General features: G+C 30.8%; 1 protein-coding gene across 5 annotated transcripts in view; it reads left to right on the forward strand.

Moving 5' to 3' along the window:
* The window catches only part of LOC106461190 (BRISC complex subunit Abraxas 2-like), a 67,911-nt gene that overhangs the window by 35,453 nt on the left and 16,155 nt on the right, over positions 1 to 16,303 (forward strand). For all 5 annotated transcript variants that reach the window (XR_002610945.1, XR_002610946.1, XR_002610948.1 and 2 more), the window contains exons 3-5: positions 7,963 to 8,066; positions 12,586 to 12,782; positions 13,436 to 13,564. Coding sequence is in view for 1 of the 5 variants with exons in the window: in XM_013920986.2 (XP_013776440.1) it covers positions 7,963 to 8,066; positions 12,586 to 12,782; positions 13,436 to 13,564 (430 nt within the window). In the remaining 4 variants the exon portion in view is untranslated. The remainder of the gene's footprint in view (positions 1 to 7,962; positions 8,067 to 12,585; positions 12,783 to 13,435; positions 13,565 to 16,303) is intronic.

Consider the following 16,303-nt stretch of genomic DNA (forward strand, 5'->3'; position numbering starts at 1 on the left):
ATCTTGTTTAAATATTTTATTTTTTAATAGCTTGTGGCTTTAATGTTTGTAGAGTAAAAAGGTCTATGAAATAAAAATTTGTGAAACTACTACGAGATAAGTTGAATGTGTAAAGATTTGCTTGCCATTATTCTTTCTTCACTTTTTCTTGCTGGCAAAAATTACAAAGACAAGTCATACATGTTTACTGCGGGTTTCTCTTCAGTGTGATTACTACATTTGCAATGTTTTCTTTTGTATTATTTTAAATCTTTTTTTGTGGGGTTTGAGTTTATTGTTAATTTTCTTGATTTTAGAAAAACAAGAATTTTGGAGAAATCTTTCAAATATGAATACTCATATTCACATCTCAGGCACAGAGTCAGCTGATGCCCCTCCTCCACCACCTCACGAGTCTAACATTTCTGGACAAGGGAGGGGGGGCATTTTATGTTTTTTATCATCTTTGCAACTGTTATATTAGTTCCCCTGCTCAAATTTTTGGAGGATGTTAGCCATTTATTAGCTTCCACTTCGATCTGGTTATCAGCTTCTGCTCTCTCCTTGGTATCTTGGTTTGTCTGTTGCTGGGATCTTTTGGAGAAAGAAATTTACTGGAGGGAATTCGCCTTCCTGCATTGGACCTTAGAGTTCTCAGAGAAGCTCCTTTTCTCTAATAGTCTATTTTGTGGGAATTCCAGACTCCATTGAATGTTGGGTAGTTGAGACCTATTTACACTTTCCACTTTATACACTGGCTTCTCAACTCTCCCAAAGATCTTCTTCAGGACAGATTATGGCATCTCCCATTCTCATTTCCACACCTCATTCTTCAATGCAATAATCCTTTGGTACACAAGGGTGATTCTGATCATACCAGCAAGGATCCTACTCCAGGGTGGGGCACAGATTTTGGCATTAGTGACTACCTGACGGGGTCAAGTCCTTTGGGGTCTCATCTCAGAAGATTTGTTCAATATGGGAGACATTCACCATAGATCAGTGGGTCATTCAAGTACTTGGGAGTGGATTAGTCTATCAGTTCACGTCTTCTCCTCCACTGCCTCTCGTTCCAGTTGGCTTTTCACTCTCCAAGGACCCTATTACATCCAACTGTCGAGCACAAGCCATTCACGATCTTCTGCACCAAGAGGCCATAGAGCAAGTCATCTCCTCTCTTGGGGTTTTTGATTCTTGGCTTTTTGTAGTACTGAAAATAACAGCGATTGGCGACCAGTCATCAATTTGTCTCATCCCGCTTGCTTCCTCCAGTCTTCTCATTTACAGTGGAATTGTTCTTTCCCTTCACTGGGTCTTTTCACCGATAATATGGATGACATAATTCAGTGTAGCAGAGGCCTACTTTCAAATCCCAATTATCGAGTTTTCTAGGCATTATCTCAGTCTCTTGCATGACAACCAGGTTTTTCAGTTTTGTGTTCTACCATTTGGCCTCGCATCTGCTCCATACATTTTCTGCTGGATAGTCAGAGCTTCCTAATGTTATCTTCACTCCCTCAGCATTCACACTCACCATTACATCAACAACTGGTCCTTCCCACCATTTGGCAGAACTGCACATTCAACCTCTGCTATCAGAAGTTGTGAGGGCTGGGTTTCTTATCAAAAAAGGAGAAGTCTCTGTACCTCATCCATTTAGGTTTTTTTTCACTTCCAGACTAAGCCGGGCCCAACTTTCTCCTCTACACCTTCAGGCCATAGAAGGGGCGATTCTTCAAATACAGCTATCTCTTTCTCCACCAGCATGCACAGTTCTTTTAAGGATGTGGGCATCCTTGGAATCGCTCTTTCCTTTAGATCATGCAAACATGAGGGCCTTTCAGTGGTTGATACAGGACCAGTGGAATATTTACACAGATATGCTGTATTGTACATTGAGACTGCCAGATTTCAGTTTGCTGGATCTTGTCTGGTGGTTGGACAGGGACAACATAACAGTAGGTGTACCTCTACCATTTCCATATCTGGGGTTACATCTGTGCTTCTTCCAGTTGGGTATTGCTAGCCTTCCCATTGTAATTCTGGTGGCTTGCATGCAAAATTTTGTAACTTTCAGGTTGGATGCCTGGGCCCGTAATTCCGAGTTCAGTTTGTTGCATTTTGTGCTTCTTCAGGTTGGAGTAAGGGTTTGTCCTCTTTGGTGTTGCTTGCATTCTCTTCATAATTCCAATGGCTCAACAGGAAACTTTCTGGTTGGGTTCCCTTCATATCATATTACTATTATACAATTATACCATATTGTGGTCCTCATGCCATAGCCTATTTGCACACCTATTTATTCTACACAGATGCTTTCTGTGTGTATCATGTCCTCACTTGCCCCTCAACCTTGTCAATGTGGGATTCTAGCTGAAGTGTGAGAAGAGGTAAGTGTGTTTTGCATTTTCTTATACCAATAATGTATTTCCTATAAAACCTACCTCCTTTCACACTATCCCACCCTTCCTCCCCACAGTAGCTGGTGTTTGGGTCTGGTAATCTTGCCAGTCTCAAAAAAGTGAATAAGAAAGAATAACTGGGAGCATATATACGAATTGGGTATAGAGAATGTGTTGATGTAAGTGGAGAGAGTCACAAGATTAAAATTGCTATGGGCGATATAGTTGGGTATAAAGACTGGAGCAAGCAAGGTAGAATTCATATCAATGCTTAGATGGACAAAGAAGAGAAACTTTTGTTGGGATAAAGCTAAAGTGTGAAAGGAGATATTATCGAAAATACACTGTTGTTATAGGAAAATGTAAACTTTCCTATGTGTCAAACCTTTGTATGAAATTCCTACATCTGCATGTAATGTGTATTGTGCTAGTGTATGATGTAATCAACATCAGACAATACCCCTCTACAAATAAGAGAGCAACACATCTTTCATGTTCAGTACTTCAATTGAGTACTTGGTCTATATCAAAATCTTATTCCTTTCTTTAACATTCAGCTGTGTATTTATTTTTTACTCATTCATCCTGTCTCTAAACTGTATAAGTGTACCTTATCTCAGGTTATCTGATGTCTTCTCATTGAAGAAAATTTCTTGCTTTCAAACAGATATGTTAACAAACAGATGTTTTCACAGTTCACAAATGAAAGAAACATTTACAGAAACTGTAAAAAAATCTGAAACCTTTATATTTACTGTACTCTGACATGATAGTATAATTCTTACTCTATCTAATCATATTTAAACTTTCTTTATAGCTGTTTTCAAGCTAAGTTTCATTAGTAAACAATCAATCCATTTAATGTGGCACAATAACAAGGTGGCAACCAAGGCCTATACAAAAACTAAGGGAAATACTTGTTAATCAATAAATGGATAATATATTTTCATGGGGTGAAAGGTTCGTAGCAAAAATAAAATTATTTTTTGGGATGGGCAGAAAAATTAAAAAATTAGTGAGTGAGATGTTTAGCTTACAGGTAAAGGTGTTTGCATTTATGCAGAAATTAAAGTATGAACTTTTTTTTTTCATTTTGCTTCATGAATTTCACTAAATAAGTCTCATAAAATGATAAAATATTGATTTTGAAATATTTTTGAGTTAAAAAAGCTGAAATACAGTTAGAATCAACTTATAAAACTATTTTTAAAATTTGTCTCAAAAATGTTTATGGAGTGGTGAAAAAATTTGGAAAGCTAGAGGGAAACCCTGTTCTCAGTACATCAGGCAGAGTAGTTTACAATTAAGTTACATTTTGAATCCTAAACTTTGTACACGAAAATGTATCATACATTGCAACACAACGGCGTTGTTTAACATTTGGAAACAATAAAAGATTTAATCACCTACCAGTCACCTGTTATAACAATACTGTGTACACTTTTTTTTACACCTGTTATTCCAGACAACTTATTATTGTTTTACATGTTTATAAGTGTGTTTACAAAAGTGTTGGGGTCTTATCTGTTGTATATATATATAACTGTGAAGTTACTCAAATGCTGTCTAACTAACCAAAGAAAAAATATAAAATTTTTTGATATTTATAAAATAACCCAAATTTAAAATCAAACAACATAAAGTTAAAATAAAAATCAATTTATTTTGTAAGATAAGACTTTTGATAATTGTAACTATTTTACAAAATTTAAAAACATTAGAGAATGAATAAGAATAAAATTAGAAAGTCTATTCAGATAATATGGAATTAATTGTTAACTTGTAACAATGTTGAATTTCTTTACACTAGCTGCATTAATGTTTTGATTTTAAAATAGTAATATGATACCAGTGAACGTTTTAAAAGTTAGATGTTGAACACTGTAATCAGATTTTCACTATGTTTTGCATAAAAGAAAATACTTCTACTACAATAACATAGTACTTTGGATTAATCAAAGTTAACCATGTAGTCCTAAAATAACCTAAATTAGTCAAACAAAGTTAAACTAATGTTAATATATTCTATAAAGCTTAACATTAAAAATATTTTTATGCAAAATGAAATTTCACATGCAAAATCTTTATAATGTCCAAATAGTTATCAAACATTTCTTAAGAAAAAACTTTATATTTTATCTGTTATTTTCAGTAATTAATCTCTGTACAGGTTCGGTAAATTTGACCAACCTCGCAACCACCATACAAAATTAGGAAATAAACATAAATTATGCCTCTTTCATTCTAGAATTAACACAAATTGCAACACCAAAACATAAATGTTTAGATGAAATAGCTTAAATCTCATATCATTATATATTTATATATATATATTTATTATTTTTATTATATTGGACATTGGCAGCACTAGTCCCTCTAGGTAAGTCTGATGTTACCAATTTAGTTACGTAATGTGAGCTTTTATCAGTCTGGAACAGAACTATAAGTGACTTGGTCAGCCTGGGATAAATAATGAGGGAATAATTCCAGTATGGTCAATCTACCTTTTTCAGTAAAAGCAGTCCATCATCTATAGGGTAAAACACAATATAATTTGCTTGAATAAAGATTGTTTCATTGCATCTTACACGCTTGTGTTCAGTCTATTTATTTTTTTAGCACAGACTCATTTAGTTTCAGTGGAACTCATTATTACTTTTCAATACATCTTTTCAATCATCCCATTATATAGTAAGCATATTCTAGTCATTCTTGGGGGAAATCAGTTTTACCTGAAAATACCACAGAGTAGGTAGGAAGAAGAAAACTTTTGGTGCCATGACTACAGGATATTATTGCAGTTTTCTGTTTTATGGAAATACTACAAAAATACTGCAGCACATTAACAAGTGAAATTTATGATGTTCAAAAAAAATCAAGGAAAAAAATAAGAAACCACATAACTTAAGCTTGTTTGAAAAGATCTTTCTTCATTAGGGACAAACTGGGAAGAACTGAGTTAAGTGGAGTGTTAGAAAAAGTAAAATAATATTATGGTAGACTATCGTGACAATCCAGAAATGCTTTGATTAGCTTTTAAAAGAATGTTTTAGATATGACTAATTATGTTTGTGCAAAATTGATAGGACTCATGAAGATATGAAGAGGCTACAAAGGTTTTATTTAAAAAATAGTAAAAGTATTAAAAGAATATTATATTGGGAATTGATAAAGTAAACAAAAGATACAATATGAAGATCAGTTAGTAATAAAATGTTCAATAGAAAGAACTAATAAAAAGGAACCAAGCATTGCAAATTATTATAACATAAATAAATAAATATTAAGAAATAGTATGAGTAAAAAATTAATAACTTACACTACACATAAAAAAGGAAAAACTTATTTGTCAGACAGGGAACTAATTAATGGTCAAAGATCACTGATTCCAGAATCTAGGTTTATACCACAATGTTGAATATTATTTAAAGTGACAATCCAATAAGCTTCTTTCATTTCTCTGTCAGCTTTAATTTTGATACTTTTGAGAATCACATCATTAGTGTAATGACCAGATTAGTTGAAATGTTGAGCAACATGAAGTCTTTTTTCACTCTGAATAGAAAATTTAAGGGTATTTAAACACTCTCTAAGAGCCATTTGAGTTTATTCTACATACTTGTGATTGCATTTTTTACAATGTATGAGATAAATGGTGTTGAATTACTTCTCTAGTAATTCTAAGGTGTTTTAATCATATTTGTCAAAATGAACCGGTAGTTTTTATGAACAAGTGAAATATATCTTAGTGTCACCTCTCAGTGAAAAGTAAAAAAACAAAAAGTGATTTTTTTTTTATTGCAAGTTATTGATTGTAAATTTTTGAAGAAATGGGTATTATTGTAAACAGTGAAGATGACACTAACCAGAATTATGTGCAAAACATGGAAAAATGTATAAGTAAGGCTAAATTTATCGATACAGTATGGAGTAAGTACAGTAGAACCTTGACATTAAGGGCATCTTTCCAGCTGCATCCAAATGCTCTCTATAGCAAGGTACCCTTGATATCAAAAATGAGCCATGCAAAGCTGGATTTCATATTGAGCATACTAAATTGCTGAATTTTAAGACACCCATTTTGTTTGGTGTATGCAGGACATGGGTGTTCATGAGTTGTATGTTGGTCACAAAATTTTAAGGTTCTACAGTGGCACTTTTTAACTCAAACATGTAGCACAATCTTACACACATGTATGTATAAGTATGCACACAAGTTAATGCATAAAATATTTAACTTATTGTATGATAGATAAGCTGATAAATTACACATCGTGTTCTCGGAGCAGAGGTCAAGTTGCCGCATGCTTTGTTGCTCTCGAAAGTATTGTATTACAGTGTCTCGTAAACAATCTAATGACAAAAGTGGTGATTTCTTTATTTTCAGCAGATTTCTTCTTCAGTTATTGATATTAAAATACACAGAAAATAAATGTGAAATGTTTAACAATTCAAACTCTAAAGGGAATTTTAATTGAAAGATGTATTTAAATTATAATTATAAATTTCTGAGGCCATATGTAATTTCTAAAATAAAATACATTGTATTTATTAAAGTAATTTATTGGTCTTGCTGTGAATGTGGATGGCACAACAGAATGGTAGAGAGACATTTAGTACTTCTTGTTCATAGGTTAGTAGAGCAAAATAGTTTAATGTAGCAAATGTATCTTCAGATGTTATAAATTTTATTAAATATCATAGTTTTTTGTTGTCTTTCTCCAACAAGACAGGAAATACATTTACTGACCAAAGAAAATGGTTTACACCCTTGTCCACAACTTTAATTTTTAATTGGTCACTGGACCTTGTGGAAGCTTTCTTTATGTTAATTCACAATACTTCTGTATATATATATGTTTCTGAATCATGTTCGTCCTGGCAAAAAAAAAATAAAAATTAAGAGAATAAAACTGTATGATTGTTGTATCTCTACTAAAGCTGAAAAATAGCTTGCTTGTGTACATACTCTCTTATAATGTGTTTTGTGTGCATAAGATTCTACTCTCTAAATAAAACATTTCTAATTCTGTTTATGCATGTGTTAGAATATTTATTATAATGATTTAAGATTTTATCCTTTGCAATATAGTGATAATTAGGTTTTAATTTAATCAACTAATATAAGTGAAGCTACAGTATTGTGAATTTTATTTTATCAGATAATTTTCAGTGTTGTACTTCTTGGTATTTTCAGTGCTGAAACAACAAATAATGGTTTAGATGTATCAATTGTTTCTGCCTGCAAAATCTATTTTTTTCCATTGCTTTACTGCTTGTTAATGTTTTATGTCATCAAATTCTAACTACAGTGAACCTGACTTTGCTGGTTAATTTTGTTACTTTAGCATGATAAATATCTAAAGTTTATCATTAAAGTAGAAAACTATCCTTATTGACAAATTGTATTAAAACAGAGCAAAAATTTGTTTCCACTACTTATTCAGAGTGTCTTTCACCTCATTAAATGATTGTGTAAAATTATTCTGACTTTGAGAGGGACATCTATAAATACAATTTTTACCAGAATGTCCTCTATAATAATTTTTGTGATGATATGTTAAATTTTTTCTTTCTTTCTTAGACGTTTATGAATTCATCTCTTGTGACAAATTGTTCAGCTACTATAATTCAAAAGGTCAAATAGTGCTAGAGCTGTTGGATGAAATTCTCAATGGAAGAAAAAAGGTGATAGTTCTTCTTGTGTTGAGCAAAAACCTTCAGTAACAAGTGTAATTTTTCTATTAAATTTCCCTTGCCATGTAAAATGTACATGTGTGTGACACGTAGCTTTGTGAACTAGTTGGTTTCTTTTATTTGTTCAAGGTTTTTCTAGAGAATTTTCATTTACATTTTATATTCATTTTACCAGGCCATATCCATGCTGCATTTAGTGTCTATTTTTACATTCCTTTTTTTTTTCTGTAAATAATCTCTGGCATGTTTAATTGTAATTACAAACCTTTAACTAAAAACAAAGCAAAAAAATCACACATTAACGCATAAGTATTTTAAAATAAACTATTTCTAAGAACAAAAATATTAAAGGTTTTAAACTTGACAAAATATTACAAATCAAAAATATGGAATTAATGAATATAATTCTGTGGTATTTCATACATTAAACTACATCTTACCATCAAATTTAATGTTTTCTATATTTTTAAATAGTTGGTTTCTTTAATTTGTTCAATGATTTTTGTAGAGAATGTTTATTTACGTTTTATATTAATTTTACCAGGCCGTTTACATGCTGAATTTAGTGTCTATTTTTACATTCCTTTTTTTTTCTCTCTAAATAAGCTCTGACCTGTTTAATTGTAGTTACTAACTTTAACTAAAAACAAAGCAAAAAATGGTACATAAACACATAACTATTTGAAAAACAAAAAAATTCAAAGTTTCAAAATTGGTAAAATATTACAAATCAAAAACATGGAATTGATGAATATAATGCTGTGGTATTTTATACATTCAACTACATCTTATGATCAAATTTAATGCTTGCTGTACTTGTGTGTGATAAACTAAGTTTTTTAAGTTCTGGAGTATCCCCAAGGCAATTTTAAGGCAATGTTAACAAAAATCATGAATTTCCCCTAGTGTGAGAAATGCGACATTTTTTTCTCTAGGCATTCTCTCTACTCTAATTTATTCACTACCCCTCCAATAAGTACGAGATTTACCATAAATTATATTGTCATCACTCAGGCCAAGCATAATTTTCATAGCCTTCAATCTTGTTTGGTTACAGAGCCATCAAATAGAACATCAGACCCTTCTTACCACATCCATCTGTCACATCCTCTCTCTCAGAATTTGTCAGTAGCTCTCTCTTATGTTTAATACAGTATCATTTATAACCAGTAGAAAGCCAAGGTTTTCATATATCAAATATTATATTGTTTTCTTTACAGAGAATTGTCAGTTTCTCTTTCGGTACAAGCTTTGTTCCCACGGGAAACACATAGACTGACTTGGATGAATTTGTAATGTTTCGTGTCACATAGTTCGAAAGCCAGAAAAATTGCCATAGCTATGGGACATTGCTTTTTGCATGTTATTATTCTATGTTCTTTGGTGCATTATTTAATTAAATAAAAATTATTAATGGATTTCTACCATTAGTATAAAAAAGGTAGGCTTAAGTGTAATCGGAAGTCGACAGCAAAAAAAAAGAAGAACCAGTAAGTATTTTATTTCTAGTGTTTCATATGTATTTTTTATTTGTTATTATAAAAGTAAGTAAAGTGTAAAAATAGGAAACTCTTTAAGTTAGTTAAGGTTAGATAAGGTAAAATAAATAAAATAATAATATAATAATACATTTTCACGAGGCATGCATGCATGTGAGCAGCTCGGAGTAGCTCGTGGGTATTGTAATTCAATAGCATAATGTGAGCCACACATTCTTCAAGTGACTTACAAGTTATAATGGCATGAATATAGTAGTTAAATATGGTTCAGAGGGCAATAAAACAATAAGATTTAAGTATGAATAGATGTATACGGTTATGAGTTCAAAGCTACTTAGGATGTAGTTTCTTGTTACAATTTGAAGTCATGCTAGAAAGAAAAAAAGGGTAATTTAGATTTATTTAAATTTTTTTGAGGGTTCCAAGGTAAGGCAAATTGACCAACTTTGTGTAGAGTTAGGGTAGAGAAAATGACAGATAAATATAAAGTTTTACTAAAAAAAAAAGGGTTTGAAATGCATTTAGGAGGTTTTAGAGGTTATACAAATGAAATTTGAGGATTTTTGAAATGAAGAAAAGTATTTTTAATCTTAACATGAAAATCATTTTGCACGCAAAATAGTCAAAAAAAAGACTCAATATATTCACGGACAAATCTTTATGAAAAATATTTCACTAAAAAATCTGATTTTTTAATGTACAAGACAAGTAATGTTTATTGAAAGTCTGTCAAATATTGTGATATTAAGAGTTAGTACTCTTGAAACTATAACAAGAACAAAGTGGTTATGTGGTCAGTCAAATCGACTAAGCCCATGTTGAGAGAGTTAATACAATGCTGTGAGTGAAGAAGTATGTGTGGTTTGGATTACTGTCAGTAGAATTTGCTTGAAGTGTAGTAGTCCATAAGATCATTACTTTTATGGAAACTGATGATCTGTCACCATATTTACTAATGTTTGACTTGAGGAACACCATTAATTTTAAACCTTATAATGAATGTTCTTCTTCACTTTTCTTAAAAGTGATACTGTTGCATATTTAAAAATTCAGCATGATAGACTTAAATGACATGGAAAAGCTTTGTCCACTGTTGTAACCAATAAACAGAAGCATAATGAGATGTTTTATGGTTTAAGTTTCAGTTTTATCAAAACTAATTTAACAAAAACAGAGACCAATGGGATGCCCTAATTGATTTCATTTTTTTATTATAGGTTTTTACCATTAAGTTAATCAAGATTTGATAGTAACTCTCTCATCACAGGCTTGGTCAATTTGGCCGCCCACGTCACCTCTTTGTATTCATTTAAAGTCTTTATAGATTTGATACTACTAACTTTTGATATAGTATGTGTATCTTCACAAAATTTGGCAGTCTTTCAGTAAACATTATAAGTCTTTCACATACAAAGAGTCATATTTTTAGTGAAGTATTTTAAATAAGCTAAAAAAGGATATGTTCATGAATATATTGAGTATTTGTTTTGAATAGTCTGTGTGCAAAACGATTTTCATGTTAAGATTAGAAATGCTTTTCTTCATCTCAAAAATCTCAAATTTCATTTGTGTAATCTCTAAAATCTCATGTATACATTTCAAATGTTTGTTTTCAGCAAAACTTTATACTTTATCTGTTATTTTCTCTACTCTAACTGTATACGAGATTGGACAATTTGACCGACCTTGTAACCACCACAAAAAAAAAAAAATCTAAATAAATCTAAATTACCCATTTTTCTTTTTAGAATAAAATCAAATTATAACATGAAACTACATTCATTTTTCCTAAGAAGCTTTAAACATGTAACAGTATACATCTATTTATACTTAAATCTTATTGTTTTATTGCCCTTTCAACTGTGTCTAACTACTATTGGCGCCATTATAAGTTGTAAATCACTTGGGGAACGTGAAGCTCACGTTACGCTATCGATTTAAGTTACCCACGAGCTGCTCATGTGCATGGCTCCTGAAATATTTTTATTATAGTATTATTTATTATGCCTAATCTAACTTTAACTAACCTAAAGATATCCCAATTTCTAAATTTTAGTTACTTTTATAATAAGAAATATAAAATAAACATGAAAAACAAAAAATATAGTAATTACCCGAGTACTCTTTTTTTTGCTGTTGACTATTGATGACACTTAACCATACTTTTTTAATAGTAATGGTAGTAACGCACTAATAATTTTTATTTGATTAAATAATGCACAAACAAACATAACATGCAAAAAAGCAGACAATTTCCTCTAACAATCACAATTTTTCTGGCTTTCTAACTATGGCCGTTATAAATTCATCCAATCTAGTTGTTACCTTTTCCTTGGGAATGAAACTTGTACTAAAAGAGAAATTGACAATTTTCTGTTCAGAACACAACGTAATATATTATATCATTTGATAGATGAAAACCTCAGCTTTCTATTGGTTATAAATAATATAGAATTAAACATAAGAGAGAAAGAGAACTATTAACAAATCCTTAAACAGAGGATGTGACAGGTGGGTGTGGCAAAAGAGGTCTGATTTTATATTTGATAATTCTGTAACCAAACAGAATTGGAGGCTATAAAAATTATGGTTTGTCTGAGTAATTACAATTTTATAAAGTAATTTATTTTTAATTTCATAGTTATTGGAGGGGTGGTAGATTAGATAGAGAAGAGGAGATGCTTAGAGAAAATATGTTGTGTGTCACACAAGGGGAAATTCAGGATTTTTAAAAATATTGCCTTATGAAATTCAGAAATATGAAATATGGATTACCAGTTACGATTTTATGCTATACTAATAGGTATAACATAAACAAAAATTGATTTAATAAAATTTTGAATGTAAGACACTAAAACCATGTGTCATGCGCAGTAAAGGATACCTATGGCAATAGGGTTAAAACAGGAAAACATCTAGGTTATCATAGTATTTAAGTGATAATAACCATTTTGATTTTTACTCATAGTTTTATAATCTGTTATATTTGTTAATTTTTTCTTGATTTCTAGGATGTGATTGGTTGGTTCAAATTTCGCCGTAATTCAAGTCTTTCTATTTCCATAAGAGAACGTGCTCTCCATCATAACCTGGCTTCAAACTTACCACTGTATGACAAGTTTTTTATTTTTGGCCTTTTTTCTGCATTTGTGTCAACTAATGACTCCACGTATAGTTTTGATCATGTTTTCCTTCGTTACACAGGCTGGTATGTAATTGGTGTGAATTTTTTATACCTTTTTCATAATAAATCAACATCTTTTAGATTTTGTCATAAATTCAAGTAAGAATTGAATGCTTCAAAGCAGTATAATACTGAGTAGCTTCAAACACCTTTTTTGGAATCAATAATAGACTGTATGAATTGGGTGTATCATTAATAATAATAATACCAAGTCCATATTCCACTGTAAAACATACTTCAACAAATAGCATCTCATGTTATTTACTTAAGTAGACAGATTTGTTTAAACTGTATTTTTTAGCTGACAATAGTATAAGTTCGTTACAAGATGTTAGTAGTGTTGAAAATAACATGTGCTCTTATATATTAATCAATTTCTCTTTAAATATAAAAATTCAGAATGCTCTTTCTGTGATATTTCTTTAAGTGTATTGATTTGTATACTTCTGTTTAACTACAGATGTTAATGTTTTCTTTTCATTAGTTAAAGAAAGTATTGTTTAAAATTTTATTTTATTGATTAGCTCTGTCATTGATTAGTTTGTCATTTTGTAATAGCTTCATTCAGTAAAACTATTTGCATTGAGTAATGGTTCTGACCTTTAATTAAAACAGTCTAAGAAATAAGTGTTTATTAAAAAGTTTTGGAAAACATTTATGGTATTTTATACAATTAGGAAGTTTGAGCCTGTGACCCTGAAAGTTGTAAACTTAGGAGACACGAGCCACTCAGAATATAGGCTTTACCCAACAACTGCAGCTAATATGCATAGTGGTCAGTTTAGTCAAATTGTTCGATCAGCTGGGTAAGCATGATATATTTTTGCTTCTATGAAGTTAGATTGAGCATGGAAATAGTCATATTGTAGTAAAATACTTTGGTCACTATAATCTTCTTACGTTTTTGATGTTTATAAGTTTTTCTTTTCATTTCATGAACAGTTGTTTTCTGAAAATCTGTGTGAGATGTTCCCTTATGAAAGTTTTATTTTATTGTCATTAATTGTTAATCCTTTGATAGGCAATGATGGATATGTTATTAATTGTTAATCCTTTGATAGACAATGATGGATATGTCATTAATTGTTAATCCTTTGATAGGCAATGATGGATATGTCATTAATTGTTAATCCTTTGATAGGCAATGATGGATATGTCATTAATTGTTAATCCTTTGATAGACAATGATTGATATGTCGTATCTATGTGGTTTTGAGTTTGTTTGACTTCACCTAAATTTATTTAGGTATGTGTGTATATGTTATAGATTTCTTTTTATTTTCACCAGAGGTGAAATTGAAAAGATAATCTCTGACATAGAGGCCTAATATGTCCTTTGATTGGCTTCACCCTCTGCCGTGGACTGCATTTTTATTTATTCAAGGCTCAACAGCACAGCTTATGTCAGCAAACCAAAGAAATACCATTAGGCTTCTTATAATGGTGAATTGTATATAATATGGAGTTTTGAGTCCATTTTACTTCACTGTATAGTAACCTAAATTAATTATATATGATGGTGTGTCAGTTGTTGAAGATTGATGTTAGTAAGTTGATGGCATTTCCAACCAACCATTTGTATAACTGATGTATACATCCTGTACCAACAAAAATAGACATACTTGAAAACCTGTCATGCTCAGTAACATTATATTTTGATCATCATGGATATCAGCCATCCATCAAAGGGTTACAAAACTTTTCAGTAGGACCCACTATTATAGCATTTTTGGCTGAAGTAAAGCTAATTTATTTCTGGAATTTTAATGCTAACTTAATATAAAATGACTTAGATATTTCTAGCCAAAAAAATTTACTCATATTGGTATGTTTCTTTGTTATTAAGCCAATTAAAAATAAAAAACCTAACTGAAAACTTTAAAGCAAGTCAGTAAGTGACTACTAAATTACTTTTATAGCATGTTCTGTTTGGACTTAATAGTTGGGCTAGACCTGTAGTGTAGGCTCAATTTAATGAGTACAACTTGAGAAGCTCACAATTATAATTAATTGAAGTAAGATATTAAGTAGACCCCTTCAGAGTTATGATAATTATGATTTCCAATATGATATATTACCTCTTGTCACAATAGCTTTTCTTGACTTGTACTGCCCTCTATATGCACAAATTTTCACTCCACCACAAGCCTTGATACTCCCACCTACCCTTGTATGTTATTATGCAAATGATCGTGCAGCAACCCTCCACCAACAGGAGTGAAACACAATTCTTGTCATCACAATAATTTGTTACCACTCTCGTCGCATAGTTAGAAAGCTAGAAAAGTTTTGAAAGGTAAGGTAACTTGTTTACTTTTTTGCATGTTATTAGTCCATATTCTTTGGTGCATTATTTAATTAAATAAAAATTATTAAGTGCATTACTATCATTAGTATAAAAAATTAGGGTTAACTCTCTTCGACAATTAACGGCAAGAAAAAATAAGATTGGCTAAGTATTTTATTTCTTGTGTCTTATGTTTATTCTTTATGTCTAATTATAAAAGTAACTAAAATGTAAAAATAGGGATCCCTTTAGGTTAGTTAAGACTAGATTAGGTAAAATAAGTAATAATAATATAAAAAAATGCTTCACAAAGCACACACATGAGCAGCTTGTAGTAGTTCGTGGCTAATGTAATTCGTTAGCATAATGTGAGCTGTATGTTCCCAGAGTGATTTATGACTTATAATGGTGCAGACACAGTTCAAAGGGTAATAAAAGAATAAAATTTAATTATAAATAGATGTATACTGTTACAAACTTAGAGCTACTTAGGATAAAGTATTATACATTACTCAATTTGTTAATTTAAAAGTAAATATTAAAAAAAACAAATAAACATTGATTTTTGTTTGTCACATGGTATGTTGAATGCAGTACTGGTACAAATTAGATGTTCTTGTGGTGTCAAGATACTAAGTCTGTAGTTTCGTACAAATTAGGAACTCAACTTACCAATATTGACAAGCTAGTGTATGAAATAAGAACCTCTTATCTTTTCTATTTGCTAAGATATTGCTCATGTAATAAATCAAATACAGTAACACCCCTCCAACTTCTCATTTTTGGAAACACTCCCTTATATATACTTACTTCTATATATGACATGAATAACCAACCAAAAGCTCAAAATGGCCTCAGCAAATTTAATGTGTTTGGACACCATCTCTTTTTTTCGAACCAAGATTTCAAAGAGGTAGGTTGTGTATTTAGTCTCCTCGAAAATCGTAGTTACTAAGCTTTATAAATTATAGTGGAATACAATGGTATTAATGTAGTAATTTATGATTTTTTTAGTTATTCAAATGTATATGTAAAACCTAAAAAAAATATTTTGTTTCATATCCTCCACACGCAAAATTTTTAAAGGTTTAGCAATCTACATCAAGCAGGAACCAAGTAAAAAGGTAGTAACTATAAGAGATAATTGTTTGCTTTACTTCTTTATTCACTGCTCTGTGTTTTAGAACAAATATGTTTAAGAACCTATTTCAAAATAGCAATAATCTATATATATATAGATTATTGCTATATATAATGT

The sequence above is a fragment of the Limulus polyphemus genome, unplaced genomic scaffold (genome assembly GCF_000517525.1).
Source record: "Limulus polyphemus unplaced genomic scaffold, Limulus_polyphemus-2.1.2 Scaffold911, whole genome shotgun sequence".
Taxonomy (NCBI): Eukaryota; Metazoa; Arthropoda; class Merostomata; order Xiphosura; family Limulidae; genus Limulus; species Limulus polyphemus.